Here is a 26,865-nt window from a genome sequence, read left to right as displayed (position 1 = left end):
GAGTTCTTGGCCTCAATAGACATTCAGGATGCCTACCTACATATTCCCATCTTTCCTCCTCATCAAAGGTTTCTCGGGTTTGCTTTAAACAACCCACATTTCCAGTTCATGGCTTTACCCTTCGGACTGGCCTCCGCACCCAGGGTGTTCACGAAAGTCTTGTCAACTGTAGTGTCCATTCTACACTCCCGAGGCATAGTAGTCTTGCCATATCTGGACGATCTTCTGATCAAGGGGCCGACCTTTCAAGCTTGCAAGGAGAATGTCAGCATTACTCTGGACACCCTTGCTCGTTTGGGTTGGCTAGTAAATTTAAGAAAGTCATCCCTACAAACATCTCGGAGGATCTCATTTCTAGGCATAATTTTCGATACCTCTCAAGCCCTATCAATCCTTCCCCAGGACAAGGTACTAGCCCTTCGGCGGGAAGTGAGGAATCTACAGCAACCGTACCCTCATACGATCCGGTCTTGCATGAGGGTGTTAGGAAGGATGGTTGCAACTATAGAAGCAGTACTATTCGCACAGCTTCATCTTCGACGTCTCCAACAGGCAATCCTAGCAGTACGGAACATGAATCCTCTCTCCCTCAACCGCAGATTTCGGTTGTCTCCCCAGGTCAGGCAGACCCGCTCATGGTGGTTAAACAGTTCATCCCTACTCGGGATGGGGGGGGGGGGAAGAAACCCTTCCCCCCCCAACCAATTGGCTGGTGGTCACAACAGATGCCAGTCTCCTGGGTTGGGGAGCAGTGTTTATTCACCACACAGCTTAGGGGCGCTGGTCTCCTCGGGAATCAGTTCTCCCCATCAATCTCTTAGAGATTCGGGCGGTTCGACTAGCTTTGCAGCATTTTCACCATCTTCTGGCAGGTCGCCCTCTCCGAATTCAATCGGACATGGCCACAGCCGTGGCCTACATAAATCATCAAGGGGGCACCCGCAGCAAGGCAGCCATGCAGGAGGAAAAACAGATACTGTTCTGGGCCAAGAGAAATCACTCTGTGATTTCAGCAGTCCACATTCCAGGCGTACAAAACTGGGTGGCAGATTTCCTAAGCCGTCAGGGTCTAGCGTCCGAGGAATGGTCTCTCCATCCCTAGGTATTTCAGCAGATATGCCATCTATGGGGGACCCCAGACTTGGATCTAATGGCGTCCAGGGGGAATGACAAGATACCCAGGTTTGTCTCCCGGTACCGAGACCCACAGGCAATCGCCGTGGATGCGCTAGTACTGACTTGGAACCAGTTCCATCTCTCATCTGTTCCCTCCTCTGGCACTACTCCCGAGGGTTATCAAGAAGATCAAGTCAGAAAGAGTACCTGCTATTCTGATCGCCCCGGATTGGCCGCGACGGACATGGTATGCGAACCTAGTACAGCTTCTCGCCGGGGTTCCATGGCGGCTCCCCGATCGGCCGGATCTCCTATCTCAAGGGCCGATCTACCACCAGAACTCAGGGGTCCTACGTTTGACGGCCTGGCCATTGAATCTTGGGTTTTAACTCAGGCAGGGTTCTCCCAAAAGGTAGCAGATACCATGATGAGTGCACGTAAAGCGGTTTTCGGCCAGAATCTTCCATCACACTTGGAAAGTTTTCCTTTCCTGGTGTAGAGAACGCGGGCTGCCTCCTTAGTGTTTCTCCGTCCCAAATATTTTAGCCTTCCTCCAAGCAGGCCTGGATTCAGGGCTTGCTCCAAGTACTCTTAAGAGGCAGATTTCAGCCCTATCGGTCCTTTTTCAGCGCAGGATTGCTACTAACCGTCAGGTCAGGACTTTTTTGCAGGGAGTCGCTCATAAGGTCCCTCCTTATAAAACTCCTTTGGAAGCTTGGGACCTTATTTTGGTCTTCAGGGCATTGCAGGAAGCTCCTTTTGAGCCTCTTCAAGATATTTCCTTGACTTTTCTTTCTTGGAAAGTTGTATTTTTAGTGACCATAACTTCCATAAGGCGGGTATCAGAGCTGGCAGCCCTCTGCTGTCGTACTCCCTTTCTACGTTTTCATCAAGACAAGGTAGTGCTCAGACCAGCACCTTCCTTTCTTCCGAAGGTTGGTTCCTCTTTCCACATTAATGAGGATATAGTTCTTCCCTCTTTTTGTCCAGCGCCTACGCACCGTGTAGAAAAAGCTCTCCATACGTTAGACCTAGTGAGAGCTCTGAGGAGATACATTTCCCGAACGGCTCCTTTCCGCCAGATGGATGCTCTGTTTGTCCTTCCAGAAGGTCGCAAGAAGGGATGCGCGGCCTCAAAATCTACCCTGGCCAGGTGGATACGTGCAGCCATTCAGGAAGCCTATCGCGCCAAGGGCATGATGGTTCCGGCTGGAATCAAGGCTCACTCCACTAGAGCAGTGGGGGCTTCCTGGGCGATTCGGCACCAGGCCTCAGCAGAACAGGTTTGCAAAGCTGCAACCTGGTCTAGTTTGCATACTTTTGTCAAACATTATAATGTCCACCCCCAGATCTCTGCAGATGCAAGACTGGGTAGAAGGATTCTTCAAGCGGCAGTTACGCAATTATAAGACAACCATTATCTGGATAATTTTTTACTGGTGAGTTAATTTCCCTCCCATGGACTGCTTTAGGACATCCCACAGTCCTGTGTCCCCCAATGAGGCAACGGAGAAATAGGGATTTTTGGGTTACTCACTGTAAAATCCTTTTCTCCGAGACGCTCATTGGGGGACACAGCTCCCTCCCTGGTAGCCTGATGGCTGCTTTGGTTATATCTGACTTTATCAGTCAGTATGACTTTTTCTAGACATAAGTTTTCTGTGTTTATGCTGTTATATTATTTCTCGTGTTTTGTTCTCCTACTGCTTTTGCACCGAACTGGAGTCTCCGGTAGCCAGTGTCAGGGTGTATACGTCGGAGGAGGAGCTAACTTTTTTCACGTTTACTTAGTGTCAGCCTCCTGGCGGCAGAAGCATACACCCACAGTCCTGTGTCCCCAATTAGCGTCTAAGAGAAAAGGATTTTACGATGAGTAACACAAAAATTCCTATTTCCTTGTTATGAATTAGATGGGTCCATAGTTTGTTGTAATATTGTTGTAATTTTTGCTTCATGTCACCTGTCTTATCCATGGTTTCCCCCCCCCCTTTTTTTTCTCTGTGTTATGTTGTGCATAAATATGTGATTCTTCAGAATTTGTTTTAGTCTTTGCCTGATGAAGAGACCTGTGTAGTCTCGAAAGCTTGCAATTTGTTACCATCTTTTCAGTTAGCCATTAAAAGGTATCAACCACTGAGGACTCTCAATTCTAAATATTTTTCAGGGTAATCAATACAGAGGAGGACAATTTTATGTTACAGGATGATTTATGTAAACTAGAAGCTTGGGCTGATAAATGGCAAATGAGATTTAATGGGGATAAATGTAAGGTCATGCACTTGGGTAGAAGTAATAAGATGTATAACTGCGTCAATGAAAAAGACCTGGGTGTATGGGTGGATGACAAACTCATGTTCAGTGGCCAGTGTCAGGCAGCTGCTACAAAGGCAAATAAAATAATGGCATGCATTAAAAGAGGCATAGATGCTCATGAGGAGAACATAATTTTACCTCTATACAAGTCACTAGTTCGACCACACTTAGAATACTGTGCACAGTTCTGGTCTCCGGTGTATAAGAAAGACATAGCTGAACTAGAGCGGGTGCAGAGAAGAGCGGAAAAACGAAGACTAAGGGGTGATCTTATTTTAATGTATAAATATATGAAGGGACAGTACAAAGACCTTTCTGATGATCTTTTTAATCATAGACCCGAGACAGGGACAAGGGGGCATCCTCTACGTCTGGAGGAAAGAAGGTTTAGGCATAATAACAGACGCGTATTCTTTACTGTAAGAGCAGTGAGACTATGGAACTCTCTGCCGTATGATGTTGTAATGAGTGATTCATTACTTAAATTTAAGAGGAGATTGGATACCTTTCTTGAAAAGTATAATGTTACAGGTTATATATCCTAGTTTCCTTGACAGGGCGTTGATCCAGGGAACTAGTCTGATTACCGTATGTGGAGTCGGGAAGGTTTTTTTTCCCCCAATGTGGAGCTTACTATTTGCCACATGGGGTTTTTTGCCTTGCCTTCCTCTGGATCAACATGTTAGGGCATGTTAGGTTAGGCTATGGGTTGAACTAGATGGACTTGAAGTCTTCCTTCAACCTTAATAATAACTATTTTACTATGAATCACATATTTATGCACAACATAGCGTAGAACGCAGACAGCCGCACGACCTGTTAAAGATAGGTACGCAGGCCGCATTCCGGCCGCATGCAGAAGTAGGCGGAGCTAGCGGCAGGGGGGGCGGCGAAGGGCGGGGCTTCACGGAGGAAGTCCGCAGCTCATGCAAACGCTAATGTGGAACTAGCCTAAGACAGGTGACATGAAGCAGAATTACCATGAGTGATAAACAGTTATGTCCATAAATATTGGGCCAGTTCTTAGACAAGGATTGTTTTATTGTCCTCTGATTGGGATCTGGTTCTGTTGTGATGACCCCTCATAGTCTGAGGGTCAAGTTACCCTTTTTTTTTTGTGCTATGTTGTGCATAAATATGTGATTCTTCAGAAATAGTCTTTGCCTGATGAAGAGACCTGTGTAGTCTCGAAAGCTTGCAATTTGTTAACATCTTTTCAGTTAGCCATTAAAAGGTATCAACCACTGAGGACTCTCAGTTCTAAATATTTTCTATCTAGTGGCTAACACGGTACCAAGATATATATCTTTCCTGTAACAACTGAATGAACATTCTCCAAGGCCAGTGATTCCATAAATATGCCAGGGGTTGTATATGCTTTACAAAAACTCAAGCATTTTTGCCTCATACAAAAAATGCATAACAAAAACCCAATTTTGCTTAGGTGTGGAATTTATGCTGGAATTCACCTGTTAAAGCCTGAACAAACACTGATCATCTTCCAAACACTGGAACAAACAGATTTAGACATATTTTTTAAAATAATATTTGACAGGAAAGGCCTTTTTTGTGTACATAGAAAAATTCTTAGATCTTTGCGTTAAGCTCAAAAACAATTTCAGCAAAAACAAAAGTTTTGCGGTTATATTTTTGTTACAATTTTTTGGTGCTATTTTTGATACTTGAATGCATACAGTACACCCCCCTACTCCCTCTTTCTGGCGCACTCTGGAATGCTTGCTCAATCTGCAATAAGCTTCATGTGTTTCATTACCTTTTTCTCTCTCCCAAGCTTGCCTTCCTCAACCTCACAGAAACATGACTAACACCCTCTGACACCGACTCCCCTGCTGCGCTGTGTTACGGCAGCCTCCACTTCACCCACACCCCTCGCCCCGGCAACAGACATGGTGGAGGACTGGGTCTTCTCCTTTCTTCAAACTGCACCTTTAACCCAATCCCACCTCTACCCTCCCTTATCCTCCCCTCTTTTGAAGTCCACTCAGTCTGCATCTACTCTCCTTTCAACTTCCAAGTGGTCATCATATACTGACCTCCGGGCCCGGCCAGTGCCTTTATTGACCAATTCTCCACATGGCTTCTTCACTTTCTCTGCTAACATTCCCACCATCATCATGGGTGACGTCAACATCTCCACTGATACCCTTCAGTCAACAGCCTCCAAACTTCTGTCCCTTACTTCATCTTTTGGACTTACTCAGTGGTCCTCTGCAGCCACCCACACAGACGGACATGCACTAGACCTGGTCTTCACCCGTCTCTGCTCTCTAACTTCACCTCCCCTCTCCCTCTATCCAACCACAATCTGCTCATTTTCTCATCCCTGTCCTCCTCACTGGTCACCCATGTCCATCAACATGTGCACCCCCGCAGAAACCTTGCACACCTAGACGCCCTCACACTCTCTCATTCTATCCTACCACTGGCATCCATATCCTCACTCCACGACACAGTGCCACTGCTTTCTACAATGCCACTCTCACATCAGCTATTGACACTGTTGCCCCTCTCGTTCATGGCAGAGTGCGAAGTATCAATAGGCAACCCTGGCACAATAACACTACTAAAAAGCTCCGGCAAGTGTCCAGGGTTGCAGAGCGGCATTGGAAGAAAACACATTCGCAAGACGACTTCACTGCATTCAAACAGGCAACACTCGCTTTTAAATCTGTTCTCACCTATGCTAAACAGGCCTTCACAACCCTCGTATCTTCCCTATCCTACAACTCCAAACAGTTTTTCAAAACCTTTAACTTCCTACTCTGCCCCCCACTGCCCCCTCCTACCTCCCTCATCTCTGCCGAGGACTTTGCCACACACTTTAAAAATAAAATCGACATATATAGTTTATTTTTATTATTTTTAAATGTTCTATCCTTTTACTATTGATGCTGCATAGCCAGCATCAATAGTAAAAAGTTGATCACACTTGTCAAACACTCGTAGCATATACCATTTGGTCAAAGGCCATATGTCAGCAAGCAACGTTGGATGCTGAAATAGTTAACTCCAGATTTGTCACAGTGCTCATCTCCTTCTCTTTATTTGTAGTCTGTGGTCCTGTACAGTAGCTTGAACTCCACTTTAAAGATGCATTGACCAGCATCAGGAAGCAAATCCGTAGCTGTGTATTAACCCGAAATGTGCTATATGAAGCACTTATGGTTTAAGAGCATGGACATTATGAAGAGCGGTGGCATAAAATTGTGTTTATTTTATTTATATTGTTTTTATCAACTTACAGTCACCATGAAAGTGAGCACAACAAACATAAAACGGAACCAGATTTCCACTTGAGAAAAAGTTGGGTTGTAGGTCTTCCACTTAAAAGTACATGACGTCACATGACATGGACATAGCAGTTGGATCGAGGTTTGGCTTTTTAAGGATAGGCGTGATTGTGGCACATTTGAAAGCAGAAGGGAAGGTGCCAGAAGTTAGTGAAACGTTGAAGAGGTGGGTTAGGGATGGGATAAGTGTGGTGGTGAGGTTGCGGAAGGAGGTGGGATGGCATGGGGTCGAGCGCACAGGAGGTGAGGTGCGATTTGGAGAGGAGATAGTTAAGCCCCACTTAAGTGATGTTGGATATGGAGGTTATGGGGTTTGGGCATTGGGCTGGTGTACAAAGGGGTTGTGATGGTGGAACAATGAAGATTTGCCTTATTTGGTCTATTTTTTTTTTTTTACTATTGATGCTGGCTATGCAGCATCAATAGTAAAAGGATAGAACATTTAAAAATAATAAAAATAAAAAACCATGATATTCTCACGTTCCGGCGTCCCCAGCAGTCTTCCCTCTCCTCACGATGCTCCGGTCCCAATAATGTATTGCGGTAATGACCTCAGATGACGTAGCGGTCTCGCGAGACCCACGTCATCACAGGTCATTTCTGCAATGCATTATTGGGAAGGGAAGCATCGCGAGGAGCGGAACACTGCGAGGGACGCCGGAAGGTGAGAATATCACGATTTTTTATTTTAATTCTTTTTTTTTTTTTTTTTTTACAATTATATGGTTCCTTAGGGCCCAGAGGAGAGTCTCCTCTCCTCCACTGTCCAACCTGTCAATAAGTTTTCCAAGCAATGCTACAGATCGCCTGGAAAACGCTAGCATTCTGCAAGCTAAAAACGCTAGTGTTTAGCAGGATTACACATGCCAATTCCGCATGCAATATACCCACGGCAGGAGTTGCGGAATTGCCGCGGCAATTCTGCATCGTGTGCACTTAGCCTAATGCAATAAAAACTATTTTATATAAAAAATAATTGTTTTTGCATCGCTTTTTTCTGAGAGCTATAACTTTTTTTTTCGTTGAGTATTGTTTTTTGACTTGTTTTTTATGGTGTTCACTGAAGGAGTTAACTAGTGGGACAGTTTTATAGGTCGGGTCATTACAGATGCAGCGATACTAAATATGTGTACTTATAATTGTTCTTTTAATTTACATAAAGAAATGTATTTATTGGAATAACATTTCTTTAGGAATTTTTAAAAATATTTTTACACAGTATATATATATATATATATATATATATATATATATATATATATATATATATATATATATATATATATATATCTCTCTACTATATGATTGTCTAAGGGTCATTTCCGTCTGTCCCTCTTTCTTTCTGTCACGGATATTCATTCTCTGATTGGTCTCGGCAGCTGCCTGTCATGGCTGCCGCGACCAATCAGCGACGGCTACAGTCCGGTAAGTCCCTCCCTACTCCCCTGCAGTCAGTGCCCGCTTTCCTTGGTCTGGCTCATGGGGCTATTTGCCCCAGCACACAATACTTTAGGACCAGGGATTACCCATATTACATTATATACTTGAATGCGGCATAACATATAAATTTACCCTCAAAGATACCATATTTGACTGTGGGGTTCCATGGTTCTTTTCCATGGGCTCATGATTTTTAAACTTTTGCATTAATGCACTTCTATGGGGGCCCTTATATTTGGCATGTTCGGGTTTTCCCACTTTTTTCTGTAGGTGTTATAATGGGCGCTTTGCAATTATTAGGACATGCAATTTGCTTAGGTTGTTAATATATTTACTGTGATATTTTGATACTTAATAAAATCGTGACTACATGGGGGTCTATTCTGGTCCCTCTATTTTCTAAATACGATTACTGTTGCTGTATTGAATGATATATGATGGATGTGGTATGATGCCCCCGGGGGTTGAATGTGGTATGCATGTTGTTGCGGGTGATTCGCGGCTGGTCGGCGTTTACCATACTTCAGAATCATGTTCTCATCTTTATTGATTTTTTTGATATGTTTTCTTTTTATTTATTTTTTCTTTATTTTTTCTTTAATCAATTGGTACCACCATGTCCCCCAAAAGCCCTTTTTTTTAGGGGGTTTGTCATCCTTCTATGTGTGTGTGTTCATATGGGAGGGTTGGGGATCATTATCCTCTGCTCTCCTATTTGAACATAACATATGTTCGCCTATGAGCTTCTTGACTCTGGCTCACTCATGGTGGGATTATCTTTATGGGTTTTTTACCTTAGGGTCTTTCCTCCCTAATATCCCTTATATACACCATGGGTCTTATTGCGCTACCTCCCATGCTGCACTTATGCACATCGGCACGCCCGTACCATGGAGTATTTATTAGTTACCAGCTTTATAAGGCTGCGCCTGCGCACTTGAGGCTGACTGCCTCACTGCTTGGAGTGCACTCTCGTCGTATGTATGCGGCTGAGCTGCGCATGCGCACTCATGTTTTTCAGCTCCTTTGTTCTTGGAGCTGGGGGACGGACCTTGTTAGGGTTTTTTGTTGCCGCATGCGCAATGGATCATCTGCCGCACATCCGCCTTGGCTGGGTCCACGCTCACCGGTTCTCCATCAGGTCGGTCACATTTTGACTATTTATACAGGTCTAGCCCTCAAATCACAACTTCCCCTGACGAAGCCCTATTTGGAGGGCGATACGCGTGGGGACTTGTCTCTTGGTTCTCTTTGGCCTGCACACGGGGACGTTGTTCCCTTTCATTTCTTGTGGGTAATGTTACAGCTTCTGGTTCTATTGTAGGCAAGCGCTTTTGCTATGCTATAAATCTTGCCGGTGTGTTTTCTCTGCACGCTTGGAGTTGTCTTCACATCTTTCCACCGGTGATACTCGGGTGGTTTATATTTAGATACTACTATAAGGGCAGCTTCCACCTTCCCTGTGCATATTTCCCTTTCTGGGGATCTGTGCGTTTGACAGGGGTGTGGGCTCCAGCTTATTTTGCCCACAGTCCCATGAGCCAGAGGGTTTGTTTCTAATTATATACATATGTGTGTGGGCTTATTTATATGCAATTGTATACTACATGTAATAGTTGTATTTGGACCAAGTTTCTTCATGTACTATGGTTTTTAACTATGTTTTAATAATTTTTTCTGTTGTGGTTTGTTAAAGGGAACCTGTCACCCCGTTTTTTGAGATTGAGCTATAAATACTGTTAAATAGGGCCTGCGCTGTGTGTTCCTATAGTGTATGTAGTGTACCCCGATTCCCCATGTATGCTGAGAAATAACTTACCAAAGTCGCCGTTTTCGCCTGTCAATCAGGCTGGTCAGGTCGGGAGGGCGTGGTGACATCGCTGGTTCTTCCTCAGCTTTACGTTGGTGGCGTAGTGGCGTAGTGGTGAAGACACAGCGCGCGATCTGCGCTGTCATCCCTTTCGTCGGTGGGGGCGGCCATCTTCCTGGGGCCGCGCGTGCGCAGATCGAGTGCTCTGCTGCACGGGGCTTCAGGAAAATGGCCGCGGGATGCCGCGCGTGCGCATTAGAGATCGCGGCGGCCATTTTCCCAAAGCCGAGATGCAAACTCGGCTTTGGGAAAATGGCCGCCGCGATCTCTAATGCGCACGCGCGGCATCCCGCGGCCATTTTCCTGAAGCCCCGTGCAGCAGAGCACTCGATCTGCGCACGCGCGGCCCCAGGAAGATGGCCGCCCCCACCGACGAAAGGGATGACAGCGCAGATCGCGCGCTGTGTCTTCACCACTACGCCACTACGCCACCAACGTAAAGCTGAGGAAGAACCAGCGATGTCACCACGCCCTCCCGACCTGACCAGCCTGATTGACAGGCGAAAACGGCGACTTTGGTAAGTTATTTCTCAGCATACATGGGGAATCGGGGTACACTACATACACTATAGGAACACACAGCGCAGGCCCTATTTAACAGTATTTATAGCTCAATCTCAAAAAACGGGGGTGACAGGTTCCCTTTAATAAAATTCCTATCTTTATATTTTTTTGTTATTGTCATTCTATATATCCGTGGTGTGCATATATATGTGGCTGTCTTTTTCTTCTCTTTTGAATCACATTGCCTTGGCCACTTTCTTGCACCCCGGTTAGAATTCATTTGTATTGAATTTAGTAGTGCGCTCAGTCTCTTTTGGTTTGTCTCAGTGCCCGCTCCATACTCCCCACAGTCACCGCTCACACAGGGTTAATGCCAGCGGTAACGGACCGCGTTATGCCGCGGGTAACTCACTCCGTTACCGCCGCTATTAACCCTATGTGACCAAGTTTTTACTATTGACGCTGCCTATGCAGTGTCAATAGTAAAAGGATCTAATGTTAAAAATAATAAAAAATTATTATATACTCACCTTTCCCGCTCCTCGCGACGCTCCGGTGACCTCTAAATGGAAGCGGCAGGTTGCGGTGCCAACGATGGTATGGGAGAATGACCTGCCATGACGTCACGGTCATTTGACCGCGACGCCATCACAGGGCCTGCGCGAGAAGGACCTGCCATGACGTCACGGTCATGTGACCGCGACATCATCACAGGCCCTGCGTGAGAAGGACCTGCCATGACGTCACGGTCATGTGACCGCGACATCATCACAGGCCCTGCGTGAGAAGGACCTGCTATGTCCAGCTATCGTCCAATATCGCTGCTTCCATTCGCTTCCAAACTCCTGGAGCAGCGCGTCCACGCTGAACTTTCCTCCCAACTCTCATCTAACTTGCTCTTTGACAATCTACAATCTGGTGTCCGCCCCCATCACTCAACTGAGACAGCCCTGACCAAAATTACTAACGACTTACTTACAGCCAAAGCTAACGGACAATACTCTGTACTGCTTTTTCTAGACCTGTCCTCTGCTTTCTCCTTTGGCATGAAAGATTATTATTAATATTATTATTAAAGACCTCGCCCTAACCTGGATCTCCTCATATCTTTCCAACCGCACATACTGTTTCTCCCACTCCCTCACTACCTCCTCATCCCACCTTCTCTCTGTTGAGTCCCCCAAGGCTGTATTCTACGACGCCTACTCTTCTCAATCTATTCACTTGGCCTGGGACAACTCATAAAGTCCCATGGATTCCAGTACCACCTTTATGCTGATGACACTCAGTTCTACCTTTCTGGCCCAGACGTCACCTCTCTGCTGTCCAGAATCCCGGAGTGTCAATCAGCCATATCCTCCTCATTCTCCTCTCGCTTCCTCAAACTCAATGTGGACAAATCTGAACTCATAATTTTTCCTCCATCTCATAGATCTTCCTTACCTGACCTATCTATTGCAATTAACGACATCACGCTTTTCCCCGTACCGGAAGACCGCTGCCTCGGAGTAACCCTTGACTCTGCCCTGTCCTTCAAACCGCACATCCAAGCCCTTTCCACCTCCTGTCGCCTCCAGCTCAAAAATATCTCCAGAATCCGTCCTTTCCTCAACTGTCAATCTACTAAAATGCTTGTGCATGCCCTCATCATCTCCCGCCTTGACTACTGCAACATCCTTTTCTGTGGCCTCCCTGCTAACACCCTTGCACCTCTCCAGTCCATCCTTAAAGGGACACTGTCACCTGAATTTGGAGGGAACAATCTTCAGCCATGGAGGCGGGGTTTTGGGGTTTTTGATTCACCCTTTCCTTACGTAGTACACGCCTGCACAAGGCAAGATTGCCATGCGCAAGCGTGTACTATGGAGGACAGAGAATGAACTTCAATCCAATATTGCAGCCAGCATGCAGCCAGCGGGTAAGGAAAGGGTGAATCAAACACCCAAAAACCCCGCCTCCATGGCTGAAGATTGTTCCCTATATAGGTGACTACTTGAGAATTTTTCTTATACTCCACCTGTATCTACCTCTGAGAAGAGTAAAGTGTGTTATCAAACAGTGTTTATATCTTATCTTTGTAAATCACCTTATCTTCTAGTGATTCACATTAGTAAGAGTCTTGGTAATCTCTTAGAGTCTATTATAATAAGCTCACCATCACTATCAGCAGTCAGTACCAGCTACAGCATTTTAGTGTACATTTACACTTTTTTCTGTTTTTTTTTTTTGTGGTGTTTGTTTGGGTGGTGGCTTGTGGTAGGGACACCTACTAGGGTTATCAGGGTCAGTCGACGTTGAGCGGGGGCGCCATTTCGTATCCCAGGGTGCCAACCTCCGCTGCAAGGAAGGGTACAGCTTAGGGTGAGGCACCACTATCATCCCTAGTCCTTTCCTTATTATCATATATATTTTTTCTGCTCTATTATTTTTTATGAGCTTATCCTGACCCTAGGATCCCTACTTTTTGTCTATAGGTTATAAGTGGTTCTTTATTTATATTTAATTTTTATTTATTTACAATAAAAATATATTTTTTCGGTCTTTTTTGTATTTTTTGGTTTATTTTTTGTTTTTTTTCTAGTTGAATAGACCTTGGTCATTTGTTTCTGGTTTTTTTCTGAAGATTGTTCCCTCCAAATTCAGGTGACAGTGTCCCTTTAACTCTGCTGCCCGACTAATTCATCTCTATCCTCGCTACTCCTCCACTTCCCCACTCTGCAAATCTCTTCACTGGCTCCCATTCCCTCAGCGTATCCAGTTCAAATTACTAATACTAACCTACAAAGCCATCCATAACCTGTCTCCTTCATACATCTCTGAACGAATCTCCCGATATCTTCCCTTACGTTAACTCCGGTCCTCCCAAGACCTCCTTCTCTCCTCCACACTTATTCGCTCCTCACCCAACCGCCTCCAAGACTTCACCAGAATATCCCCCATCCTCTGGAATTCTTTGCCCCAAAACGTCCAACTGTCAACCACATTCGGATCCTTCAGACGGAACCTGAAAATCCACCTCTTCAGGAAAGCCTACAGCCTCCACTGACCCGCTGCCGCCTCATCAACACCGGAGCTCCTGCAGCCCTCAACCTATTGTCTCCTTCCCCACCATCCTGTAGAATGTAAGCCCGCAAGGGAAGGGTCCTTGTCCTCTGTATCAGTCTGTAATTGTTAGTTTGCTTACTGTAAGTGATATCTGTAATTTGTATGCAACCCCTTTTCATGTACAGCACCATGGAATCAATGGTGCTATATACCGTAAATAAATAATAATACAGTGCGGAAACAAAGTATTTGATACGCTGCCAATTTTGCAAGTTTCCTTACCAACAAAGAATGGAGAGGTCTGTAATTTTTATCCTAAATACACTTCAACTGTGAGAGACAGAATATAAAAAAAAGCAAAATCAAACAGAATATCACATTTGTATGATTATTAAATAATTTCATTTTATTTTACATTTAAATAAGTATTTGATCACCTACCAACCAGCGAGAATTGTGAGAATTGTGGCTCTCCCAGACGTGTTAGTTCTACTTTAACCCCTTTCTGACATCCGACGTACTATCCCGTCCATGTGGGCTGGGCCCATTTGACCATGGATGGGATAGTACGTCATAGCATATCGGCGACGCACACGGGTGGTATGCGGCCGATCAGGGCTGTGAGAATCAGCTGACACCCTGCACTAAGTGCCATGAGCGGTCACGGACCGCTCCCGGCACTTTAACCCCTGATACACTGCGATCAAACAAGATCGCAGTGTTGCGGTGGCATAGAGAAGCATCGCTCAGACCCTCAGAACAACACGTGATCGCGTTGTTCCGATGGTCTCCCTGAAGGCCCCCGGATCTAAGATGGCCGCGGGGTCCTTCCGGATCCTGCAGGGAGGTAGCTTCTCAGTGCCTGCTGAGAGCAGGGACCTCAGAAGCCTCCTTCACTGCCTGTCAGATTGCTGATCTGACACACTGCTGAGCGATCTGACTTTATACAGTGATGTCCCATCCTGAGACAATGTAAAAAAAAAAAAATATATATATATATATATATATATATATATATATATATATATATATATATATATATATATTTTCCTCCACCCTGGGTACCAACCGCACATGATCCGCTTACTTCCTGCATGGTGGGCATAGCCACATGTGGGAAGTAAGCAGATTAATGCATTCCTATGTGTGCGGAATCCCCGCGATTCTGCACAAAGAATGATCATGCTGCGTTTTTTTCCGGAATGCGATTCCGCCGTGCAGAAAACGCAACATGTGCACAAAAATTGCGGATTGCATTCTAATAATAGGATGCTTAATGTATGTGTTTTTTTTTGCGGTTTTATCGCGAAAAATCCTGAACGTGTGCACACAGCCTAAAAGCGCCAAAACAAAAAATAATATAAATGAGGTATCGCTGTCATCGTACTGACCCAAGGAATAAAACTGCCTTATCAATCTTACCACACGCGGAACGGTATAAATGCCCCACCCAAAAGAAATTCATGAATTGCTGGTTTTTGTTCATTTTGCCTCCCAAAAATTGTAACAAAAAGCGATCAAAAAATGTCATGTGCCCGAAAATGGTACCAATAAAAACATCAAATCGTCCTACAAAAAACAAGACCTCACATGACTGTGGGCCAAAATATGGAAAAATTATAGCTCTCAAAATATGGTGATGCAAAAACTATTTTTTTGCAATAAAAAGCGTCTCTTAGTGAGTGACAGCAGCCAAACATAAAAACCCACTACAAATAGTAAATCAAACCTCCCTTTACCACCTCCTTAGTTAGGGAAAAATAATAAAATAAAAAAAAACATTTATTTCCATTTTCCCATTAGGGTTATGGTTGTGGCTAAATTCAGGGTTAGGGTTGGGATTAAGTTTTCGGTTGGGATTAGGGTTATGGGTGTGTTGGGGTTAGGGTTGGAGTTAGAATTAGGGGGGTTCCACTGTTTTCCTGGCACATCAGGGACTCTCCAAATGCGACATGGCTTCTGATCTCAATTCCAGCCAATTCTGCGTTGAAAGAGTCAAAGTGTCCTCCTTCCCTTCCGAGCTTTGCCGTGCGCCCAAACAGTAGTTTACCCCCATATATGGGCTATCAGCGTACTCAGGACAAATTGGACAACAACTTTTCCAGTCCGATTTCTCCTGTTACCCTTGTGAAAATCCATTCCAGCCAATTCTGTGTTGAAAAAGTCAGTGTCCTCCTTCCCTTCCAACTCTGCCATGTGCCCAAACAGGGGTTTACCCCAACATATGGGGTATAAGCGTACTCAGGACAAATTGGACAATAACTTTTGGGGTCCAATTTCTCTTGGTACCCTTGGGAAAATAAATAATTGTAGGCTAAAAAAATCATTTTTGTGGGAAAAAAAAAAGTTTTTTTTATTTTCACGGCTCTGCGTTATAAACTTTAGTGAAACGCTTTGGGGTTCTCAACACATCTAGATAAGTTCCTTGGAGGGTCAAGTTTCCAAAATGATGTCACTTGTGGGGAGTTTCTACTGTTTAGGCACATCAGGGCTCTGCAAACTTAGCGTGACGCCCGCAGACCATTCCATCAAAGTCTGCATTCCAAAATGGCGCTCCTTCCCTTCCAAGCTCTGCCATGCGCCCAAACAGTGGTTTACCCCCACATATGGGGTATTAGCATACTCAGGACAAATTGCAAAACAGCTTTTGGGGTCCAATTTCTCCTTTTACTTTTGGGAAAATAAAAAATTGGGGGCGGAAAATCATTTTTGTAAAAAAAAAAATGATTTTTTTATTTTTACGCACGGGCGGTATAAACTTCTGTGAAGCACTTGGGGGTTCAAAGTCCTCACCACACATCTAGATAAGTTCCTTAGGGGGTCTACTTTCCAAAATGGTGTCACTTGGGGGGGAGTTTCCACTGTTTAGGCACATCAAACGACATGGCGTCCAATCTCAATTCCAGCCAATATTGCATTGAAAAGTCAAATGACACTCCTTCCCTTCCGAGCTCTGCCATGCGCCCAAGCAGTGGTTTACCCACACACGGAGTATCAGCGTACTCGGGACAAATTGCAAGTTTTGGAGTCCAATTTCTTCTGTTCCCCTTGCTAAAATAAAACAAATTGGATCTGAAGTGAATTTTTTGTGAAAAAAAGTTAAATGTTCATTTTGTTTTAAACATTCCAAAAATTCCTGTGAAGCACCTGAAGGGTTAATAAACTTCTTGAATGTGGTTTTGAGCACCTTGAGGAGTGCAGTTTTTAGAAAATATCCAAGTGTGACACCATTCTATCATCTAGACCCCTCAAAGTGACTTCAAATGTGATGTCGTCCTTAAAAAATAAATGGTGTTGTAAAAATGAGAAATCGCTGGTCAACTTTTAACCTTATAACTCCCTAACAAAAAAAATAAAATTTGGTTCCAAAATTGTGCTGATGTAAAGTAGACATGTGGGAAATGTTACTTAAGTATTTTGTGTGACATATCTGTTTGATTTAAGGGCATGAAAATTCAAAAATGGAAAATTGTGAAATGTTCAAAATTGTCTCCAAATTTCTGTTTATTTTTCACAAATAAACGCAAGTCATATCAAAGAAATTTTACCACTATCATGAAGTACAATATGTCACGAGAAAACGATGTCAGAATCACCGGGTTCCCTTGAAGCTTTCCAGAGTTATAACCTCATAAAGGGACAGTGGTCAGAATGGTAAAAATTGGCCTGGTCATTATTATGCAAACCACCCTTGGGGTTAAAGGGGTTAAGAATCCTCTTACTCTGCACTTACTACCTGTATTAATTGCACCTATTTAAACTCTTTACCTATATATGACACCTATACACTCTCCAACCTTTTGACCATGGCTAAGAGCAAAGAGCTGTCTAAGTACATGAGATACAAAATTGTTGACCTGCACAAGGTTGGGATGAGCTGCTGGACAATAGGCAAGCAGCTTGGTGAGAAGGCAACAACTGTTGGCACAATTATTAAAAAATGGAAGAAACACAAGATGACTGTCAATCTTCCTCATTCTGGGTCTGTATGCAAGATCTCACCTTGTGGGGTAAGGCTGGTTGTGAGAGCTCAGAAATCAGCCCATAATTAAATGGAGGGACCTGGTCAGTGACCTGAAGAGAGCTGGGACCACAGTATCAAACATTACCGTTAGTAATACATTACCACGTGATAGATTAAAATCCGGCAGGACACTCAAGGTCCAACTGATTACGCCAGAACATGTCCAGGCCCATTTGTTCACCAATGACCATATGGATGGCCCAGAGGAGGCATGAGAGAAGGTCATGTCGTCAGATGAGAGCAAAATAGAGGTTTTTGCCATCAATACCACTCGCCGTGTTTGGAGGAAGATGGATGATTACTAATATTTATTGTATACCTTACAGTACATTGGTTTAATTTAATATTATTACTAAGAATATTTTTCTCTCCCAATTGTGTTTTTATCTGATGCATAGAGTCCAGCTTCCAGAACAATTTTACGATGTCTGTAAAAATCCATGGTGTGTCGTCTGATGCGACCGTGTCCTACGTAGATAACAAGCAGCATTCTCGTCCAAGGATACTTAGTTGTGCCCAGGTATGTATCATTGCCGGTATTAGACATAGAGCTGGAAGAGCTAAAGCCGTCCATAGACTTTGATTATTGCTATTGATTGCACAGTCTTATTGTAATTATTCACACCCACTGCATTTTGATTGATTGCCCCGACGTCACTACAACCACCTAGCAAATCTCGCGAATGCGCACTACCCATCCGCTCCCCAGGCATATGCACTGGCTGTGGGTGTACAGCCCCAGCATCATATCGGATGTGCACATGCTCCAGAGCCACTGTGAGTCAGTGTCTATATGACGAGTTGTGACTCGCAGCGGCACTGGAACATGCGCACTTCTGATATGAAGCTGGGGCTGTACACTCAGAGCCAGTGCACATGCCCAGGGAGCGGATGGGTAGTGCACATGCGCGGGATTTGCTAGGTGGTTGTTGTGACATCGGGGCAATCGATCACAATGCAGTGGGTGTGAACAATTACAATAGGACCGTGACTGACCGTAACTGAACCGTTGCAAAGTGCCACCTGTATGACTGAAATCGAAAGTATGTGATGCAATCACCTGAGGATGAAAACTGTTTTTATAACATATATGCTGAGACCTTTTCTAAGGTTGAAAAAAAACATGTTGAATACACAAAAATGGCATGACAGGTTCCCTTTAAATGTTTTTCATGTGTGCTAGTATTTTCTATTTGTTGTCTTTGGTTTCAGAAATGTGATGAGATCATAGTAGTCCATCTCGGATATCTGAACTATACCCAGTATAATCTAGATGTCCGCTTTGAAAATTTGAACCAACTAAAATACACACTTACAGCTGTCACATTTACCGTGAGTATATACTGAATGTAGGACGCAATGCCAGCCACATACAGTTCATTCACCATTCTGTACTTTGCAACTGACAACAATTTTAACTCCTGTTTTGCTCATCTTTTAGTGGAAGACCTACAACCCAACTTTTTCTCAAGTGGAAATCTGGTTCCGTTTTGTGTTTGTTGTGCTCACTTTCATGGTGACTGTAAGTTGATAAAAACCATAATAATAATAAAATAAACACAATTTTATGCCACCGCTCCTCATAATGTCCATATTCTTAAACCATAAGTGCTTCCTATAGCACATTTCAGGTTAATACACAGCTACGGATTTTCTTCCTGATGCTGGTCAATGCATCTTTAACCCCTTAATGACAGCCAATACGTCTTTTAACTAACCTGAGATATAAGAGAATAGCCTCCCCATATAGGTGACAATCCAGTAGCTGTCGGCTGTACACTATAACTGACAACTTGCTGCATCAGCCACATCACTGTTTGCACCGTCCAACTCTGTTTAACCCCTTAGATGCTGCTGTCAATAGTGACTACATCATTATAAATCGTTAAGAGTGTGGGGGCTTCCTATTTAACCAAATTGGTTCCCTCAGATCTTGATTTTGTGGTCCTGATGTTTGCCATGGCAATTCATGACCAAATCACGGCCTTAGAGTCTGATGGCTGTAGTAATCTGTTCAGAAGTTAAAGACTTTTAGGTGGTAAAAATGCACATTTTCATTCCTATCATGCCACTTTGCATTAATTCCTGTAAAGCACCTGAAGAGTTGGTAAACTACCTGACTGCAGTTTTCAATATGTCAGGAGGTGCTGTTTTTAAAATGGTATCATGTTTGGGGGTTTCCCAATATATGAGACCCCTAAAGTCACTTCAAACATGGATAAGTCCCTAAAAAAAAACAAATGTTGTAAATTTCCTTGAAAAAATGAAAAATTGCTGCTACATTTTTAATCCTCCTAAAATGCTAACAAAATAAAATAACATTTTACAAATGGTGCTGATGTAAAGCAGACATGTGGGAAATGTTATTTATTAATGGTTTGCTGTGGTATGACTATCTGGATTAAAGGGATAATCATTCAAAGTTTGAAAATTGCTAATTTTTTAACATTTTTCTCAAATATTTTATATTTTTTATAAATAAACACAAAACATATTGACCTAAATTTACCATTATCATAAAGTATAATGTGTCACGAAAAAACAATCTCAAAATCACTGGGATTTGTTGAAGCATTGCAGAGTTTTTACCACATAAAGTGACACTGGTCAGATTTAAAACATTTGGCTCCGTCACTAAGAGGTTAAAGTGGAGTTCAAGCTACTGTACAGGACCACAGACTACAAATAAAGAGAAGGAGATGAGCACTGTGACAAATCTGGAGTTAACTATTTCAGCATCCAACGTTGCTTGCTGACATGGCCTTTGACCAAATGGTATATGCTGATTTTTTTTTTTTCTTTTTGTCCCCAGATGTTCATTATCCATTATGCTACATCTAAATATTTACTTGCTGCTATTACTATAAGTAGCTCATGGGTCACTATATTTTCCTATCTGCCAAACAATTTATGCAGGGATGGAAAGCATGCCTAACAAGTCCTTATGATTTTGGTACCTTTGATGTGTTGTGTATATATCGTATTTTTCAGAGTATAAGAAGCACTTTTTTCCTAAAAAATTTGGGTGCAGCTTATAGTCGGAATATACTTACAACTAGTGTGGCGGCAGCCGGACTCTGACGATTCTTTAGTGGTCCCGGTCCGACTATGCAGGAAGAGGATCACACTCTTTTCCCAGGCTGGTGCGGCAGGTTCAGCGGTGCTCTGTGGTGCAGGGGGCTACATCGGCATTTTGTGAAAGCCCAGAGGCCCCCACACATCCATTGCTGCGATGCGGAGGCTTCTGGGAAAATGGCTCAGAATGATATCTCGGCAACAATGTTTTGGGTTGTCATTATGATTTAAAAAGAGAAAACACAGTAGTTTGACAATAAATGGCTTCACCCAACCACAGTTGGTGTTACCATTCATATTCTCTGAAAAAAGGCCAAGAAAGTAAAAATTCTGCCGGGGTATGTAAAATTTTGAGCACAACTGTATATTTTATGAAGGCCTTCTCCTGCCAGCACCATATTGTCCCTGGGAGCCCAACCACACTGACACTGGACTCTGCCCCCTGAAGCATTGTGCTTCTCAACTCTATCGTCACAGATTCCAGGAGACAAGTGCAGGAAACTCTGTGGCTAAGGTAGAATTGGTGACATTGTGAGCAGTGTCTGCCGCCCCTCTTCCCCCTGCTCAGACCTTTAGTTTGCCTAGCTCAACCATCTCACTGTAAGCCACAACCCTCTGCCTGGGCCTTGAATGAATCCTGTAATTGCAGCTGCTGGATGCTATCTCTTGGCTACAGATAATTCTTTACCTGCTCCAATTGACTGCACAGTACTGACATTGGCATATGCTCCCCCACACTGACTATCTTTTCACTGTGTGACAATACAGCAAAACTTGGGCTCACCCATTTGGGGCTACAGTAATTTTCTCTCTAATTTTTTAATAAGTTGTAATTCCCGTCACAAGAGATGTGGCTATGTCGTCACTAACTATTTTATGTCTTGGTGCTTCTTGGTATATTGTCCTTTCTAAATTCCTGTGATTCGCCATCTTGCGCCATCCTGTGATTCGCCATCTACACACAACAAATTATGTGGGCTACGCATTCCTGACACAATGAATCCAATAAGAAATTATGATACTGAAAGAATTTGCCCATCATACTCTAAAAGGGGCACGCAATGGGGCCCCTTCAGACCTACCATCAGATTCCGTGGCAGAACAAGATCTAGCACCCTCAGAAGAACAAATGGAGGAGGTTGAGCCGACTCTGGAACAGGGATCCAATAAACTCCTTTCCGCTCAAGGAATTATTTCCAGGTCCATCCTTCTTGTCTTTTGCTGTGGAAGGTGCTCATAGAGTGCTCGCAAAACCCCCCTCTTCTACTTCGTATGGCTAGATGTAATGGAGATAACTGATTTGACAATGCCAAAGTTTCCATTTAACTGGTCTTTCTCCAGTCACCTTCCATGACAGCCACTTCGGAGGTTGTCTTCCCCGCCCTAATAGGGGACAGGAACACAGAGGTTAAATACCCCTCCCCTTCCTGCACCGCCGGTGTTTTCCTGTCCCCCATGGGGCATGAGGAGATTCTGAAGGGGCTGCCGTGGCCGGCGACAGAGCTCCACTTACCGAAAGAAAGCTAGACGGCATGGAGGTCGGGCGTCCCTCCTCAAATAATGCTGCTCCTGTCTCCTCTCTTCGGAAGGACTCGGGACCTTCCCGCCCCTCCGGCGCTCCCTTCGTGGACTAATGCGGGGCGGTGACGTGCTTGCCGGGGGCCTCCTGCAGCCCCCCGGTTCCCTTTTCCCATGGCTGCAGCGCTGGTGGTGGCGTGCGTCCCGGACTGTGGCTGGAGGCCTGATTACTTCCGGGTTAACGCGCGTCACTTCCGGTTCACTCAGGTGCGTTCCATGGAGCGCACGCCGGCTGGCAATGGCGTCCGAGCAGCAAAACACGCCATACAGCAGCATTTTTGGGGGCATTCCGGACATACCCCAATCAGGCAACACGTGGTGGGAGGAGCACTATCACGCTGGGGCCACTGATCCTTCATAAAGAGATCCGGGTAGCAAGGTAAGCTGTCTGACTGTTACACTGACGGACATGGACGGTGACAGACCCCCTTGCTCTGCATCTGCAGATGCCAGCGTTCCCCCTCCTACCAAAGTAAGTAGCAGGTGTCGGGCCCAGCTATCCCGTATATACGTATATGCATGCATGTATATATGTATATGTAGCTATATACCCCTAAGTGGCTTAGCAAACCCTCTCTCTCACTCATAGGGAGAATCGGTTTCTGATCCTAAAAAGTCAAGCCGCAAATGTAAAGTGTGTACGGCCAAACTCCCATCAACATACGGGAAAAAGCTCTGCCAATCCTGTACGGATGAGGTCCTACGCGCTGAACAACCCTCGCTGCTGGATAGCATCAAATCCCTCATTAAAGATGAGGTCCACTCTTCTATGACCACCTTCTCACAAATGTCGGTGCCTCAGCCACCCCCTCCAAAAAAGAGGAAAAAAGCCCCAGTAGAATCCGACCCAGACTCGGTTGAGATCCAGTCCTCGGGTTCAGAGGATAACTGGGAAAACAAAGGCTCCACTTCTACCCCCACCTGTAAATCAGAAAACAAAAAATATTTTTTTAAATCTGAGGATATGAGTGACCTAATCAGTTTAGTAAGAGGCACCATGGGGGTAGAGGATGAAGAAGTTACACTCATAATACATGATGAGATGTTTGAGGGTCTGAAACCCAAAGATCAAAAAGGGTTTCCAGTACATAAGAATTTACGAGATCTAATTCTGCATGAATGGGACCTCCCTGAAAAAGGTCTGACTGTGCCATCAGCACTAAAAAACCGGTGTCCATTGGACGGGGATAACTCCTCATGGGAGACCCCAAAAGTGGATGTACAGGTGTCCAGGGTAACTAAGAAAACTGCCCTTCCCTTTGAGGACTCTTCGCAACTCAAGGATCCGATGGATCGTAAAATAGAGAGTTTATTAAAAAAGTCCTGGGACACCTCCACAAATTTACTAAAGTCTAATATAGCCTCCACTTGCGTGGCCAGATCTCTATTTATCTGGTTACGCAAACTTGAGGATCACTTGACACACGGCACCCCAAGAGAGGAGATTTTAGACTCCCTACCCTTGCTACAGAAAGCGACGGGGTTCCTAGCCGATGCTTCTGCTGAATCGGTCCGAGTAGCCGCGAAAGCTGCCGTTCTCTCTAACTCATCCAGGAGAGCACTCTGGATAAAATCCTGGGGAGGCGATTTTGTCTCCAAGTCCAAATTATGTAGCATACCCTTTCAGGGTCATAATGTATTTGGACCCGTTCTGGACGATATTTTGGATAAGGCGGCAGATAAAAAGAAATCTCTCCCTGAGCAGAAGATCCCCAAAAAACGCTTTTTTCGTCCATCCCGTGACCAATCGTCGCAGAGAGGAAAAGGCAAAACGGGAAGGTGGAGCTATCCCAAGGTAGGCAGTGGCAAAAATATCCTGGCCCCTCCGGCCCAGCAAACCCCAGATAAGCAATGACTGTGCTCTGGTCGGGGGTCGACTCTCACGTTTTTTCACCGAGTGGCAGACCATCTCCACAAATCAGTGGGTCCTTCGTACCATTCAAGAGGGATTAAAAATAGAATTCGTGAGACCACCCCCGCAATGCTTAAGGATAACCTACCTTCAAAACCCAGATCTCCAAAATTCCTTGTTACAAGATCTACAAAAACTAATGCAATCAAATGTGATCTCTCGGGTACCGAAATTAGAGGAAGGACGTGGTCATTATTCACGCCTTTTTCTAATAACCAAGCTGTTCTCCCCTTCGGCATCTCATCGGCCCCACAGGTTTTCACAAAGATTATGGCGGAAGCGATAATCTTCATCCGTCAACAAGGAATATGCATAGTCCCGTATTTAGACGACCTGCTTATCATGGCTCCATCTGCCTCCCGTCTGGAAACAGACGTATCAAAGTCCCTAGAGATATTACAAACTCTGGGTTGGATCCCAAATCTGGAAAAATCAAAGGTCCATCCCTCCACAAGAAGGACATTTCTGGGGGTGCTACTGGACTCGGATGTAAGAACATCTTTTTTACCCAAAGATCATCAAATCAACCTTGTCCGCAAGGTAATGTATAACAGAAGAAAAAACCCCCCATAAAAAGTTACTTTATTAGATAACAATAATTAAGGACATACAGGTAAAAACCTCAAAAAAACCCTATCTACTCCATCCGTCAGTCCTACAGGGGAGAGGATATAATCCCCTACAATACACCCTAACACATACTGGTAGAATGCCCTTCATAAACCATATATAGACATATGTGATTTGTGATACCAAATAGCAGCTATAAGGGTGTATTGATATAAGTGAAAGTTACCCTAACAGCTACAAAAAATAAACCTAAAAGCTGATGCTACCTAGATGCGGAGGTTGGCACCCTAAGAGAAATAACGAGAATGGCGCCCCCGCTCGTGCGATGACTATCCCTGGTCTCCTACCTTCCCCCTATAAGAGATAGGTACAGAAACAGAAGGCCAGATGGCTGAGAATAACTTGTACAAATATGTGATATCAATAATATAGCACCTCTGGCCCTCCCCCACAGTGTGATGTAAGACCAAAGGATAGATATATTTACCAACTATAGCATCACTATATATATAATAAATAGCAGATAGCAACTAATAGGACAAGCAGAATAAGCCAGTACTCTTGTTGGCTCATGGATAATACAAAGCCAACACTACTAAGGACTAACTAATAATATACAAAACATATACACCACATAGATATATAACACAGCGCCACCACATATATCTGGATACAAAATGAATCGATACATACAGCAGTGTGGATAATACAGTGAATACACCATAAAATCAAAATAGTAATGATATACTTATCCACTGCATTCAACCGTCCACAGCTGATAATAAATCCAGATGTCGCGGCTCAAACCATGATGACTGGGCAAATAACACCTCCAGACAACCTCTCGACGCGTTTCCCCCACCAAGTTGGGTTCATCAGGAGAGACTAGATGACAGCATGGCAGTAATAAATTGCAAAGATAGGGCTGCAGTAAATACCACGTGGGTCCTACTTATATACACACGCTCGGGGATAATGACTTCCTGTTTGACAATTCAATGTGTTGCCAATACTATGGATAAACCTTAACAATAAGGGCGTAATACAAAACCACATGCATCTCCATGAAGGAGGAGTGCATGGAAGCCCCCCTCTGCACGTGAGGATACGAACATGCTCTAGCCGCCGGCGGAAACGAAAAGACCGCCAAATACGGCGCACGCGCAGAAAGCTAGATGAAGCGATAGATAGTACGCAGGCGCCCAACCTAGAATACACAAAACCCATAACAGCGCGACGCATGCGCCAGAAGCCAGATAAATGGAAGGTGGTAGGTACAAAGTACACAGGCACAAAGTCCGAAAATAGCGCAAAAGCGCCATACATATATAGCCAATACCGATTACTGGAATCCTTCAAAGGCGGCAAATGCGCAGGCGCATAATAAAATACAATGCGCCATACATAAATAGTAATTAGGCACCTACAGACAGATTATGTATATATAGCTATGCTGACAACACTAAATAAAGTGTAAAAATATATAGAGAAATGGTACCAAGACTAGGTGAAAAGAAATCCTACGCACAGGATAAAGGACCCAACGCAGACACTGCAAACAAAAATAAAATGCAAACATAATAAAACAAAAAGATAAATAATAAATAATGATGAATTACGGGTAAAAAATACCCAATTAGAAAGGCTGGCTAGTGATAGTGGATCACAGCATCACAGGAAACAGCAATAGTTTTGTTGCTCATTCAGACCATCCGGAACAAGAGTACGCAGCTTGAAAATCCATTGACACTCCTTTTGAAGGAGTAGTTTATCCAGATTACCACCACGTGGGTTGCGCCGCACAACTTCAAGAACACAAAACGAGATAACCCTACTATCATTGGAATGGACTAACCTAACATGTTTAGCTATCGGTGTATCCCGTTTATGTTTGATGTCCCCAAGGTGCTCACCAATGCGTCTCCGCAGCTCCCTCTTGGTTTTCCCAACATAGTTAAGAGGACACACACAGGTAGCCATGTACACCACACCCTCCGATTTACAATTGGCGAAGTCCCTCATACAATAAATCCTCGCTGCTGTGGTACTTTTAAAGACTTTTTCCTTTCTAACCCATGGGCAAAATTTGCAATCCCCACATTTAAAG

General features: G+C 44.2%; 1 protein-coding gene across 8 annotated transcripts in view; it reads left to right on the top strand.

Moving 5' to 3' along the window:
- TMEM181 (transmembrane protein 181) overlaps positions 1–26,865 on the top strand; it is a 325,398-nt gene that overhangs the window by 169,161 nt on the left and 129,372 nt on the right. For all 8 annotated transcript variants that reach the window (XM_069769350.1, XM_069769352.1, XM_069769353.1 and 5 more), the window contains exons 5-7: positions 18,022–18,143; positions 18,836–18,955; positions 19,065–19,145. In XM_069769350.1, the coding sequence (XP_069625451.1) occupies positions 18,022–18,143; positions 18,836–18,955; positions 19,065–19,145 (323 nt within the window). The remainder of the gene's footprint in view (positions 1–18,021; positions 18,144–18,835; positions 18,956–19,064; positions 19,146–26,865) is intronic.

The sequence above is a fragment of the Ranitomeya imitator genome, chromosome 5 (genome assembly GCF_032444005.1).
Source record: "Ranitomeya imitator isolate aRanImi1 chromosome 5, aRanImi1.pri, whole genome shotgun sequence".
NCBI classification, from domain to species: domain Eukaryota; kingdom Metazoa; phylum Chordata; class Amphibia; order Anura; family Dendrobatidae; genus Ranitomeya; species Ranitomeya imitator.
The sequence above is the reverse complement of the archived record's forward strand: the minus strand, read 5'-3'. Positions and strand labels throughout refer to the sequence as shown.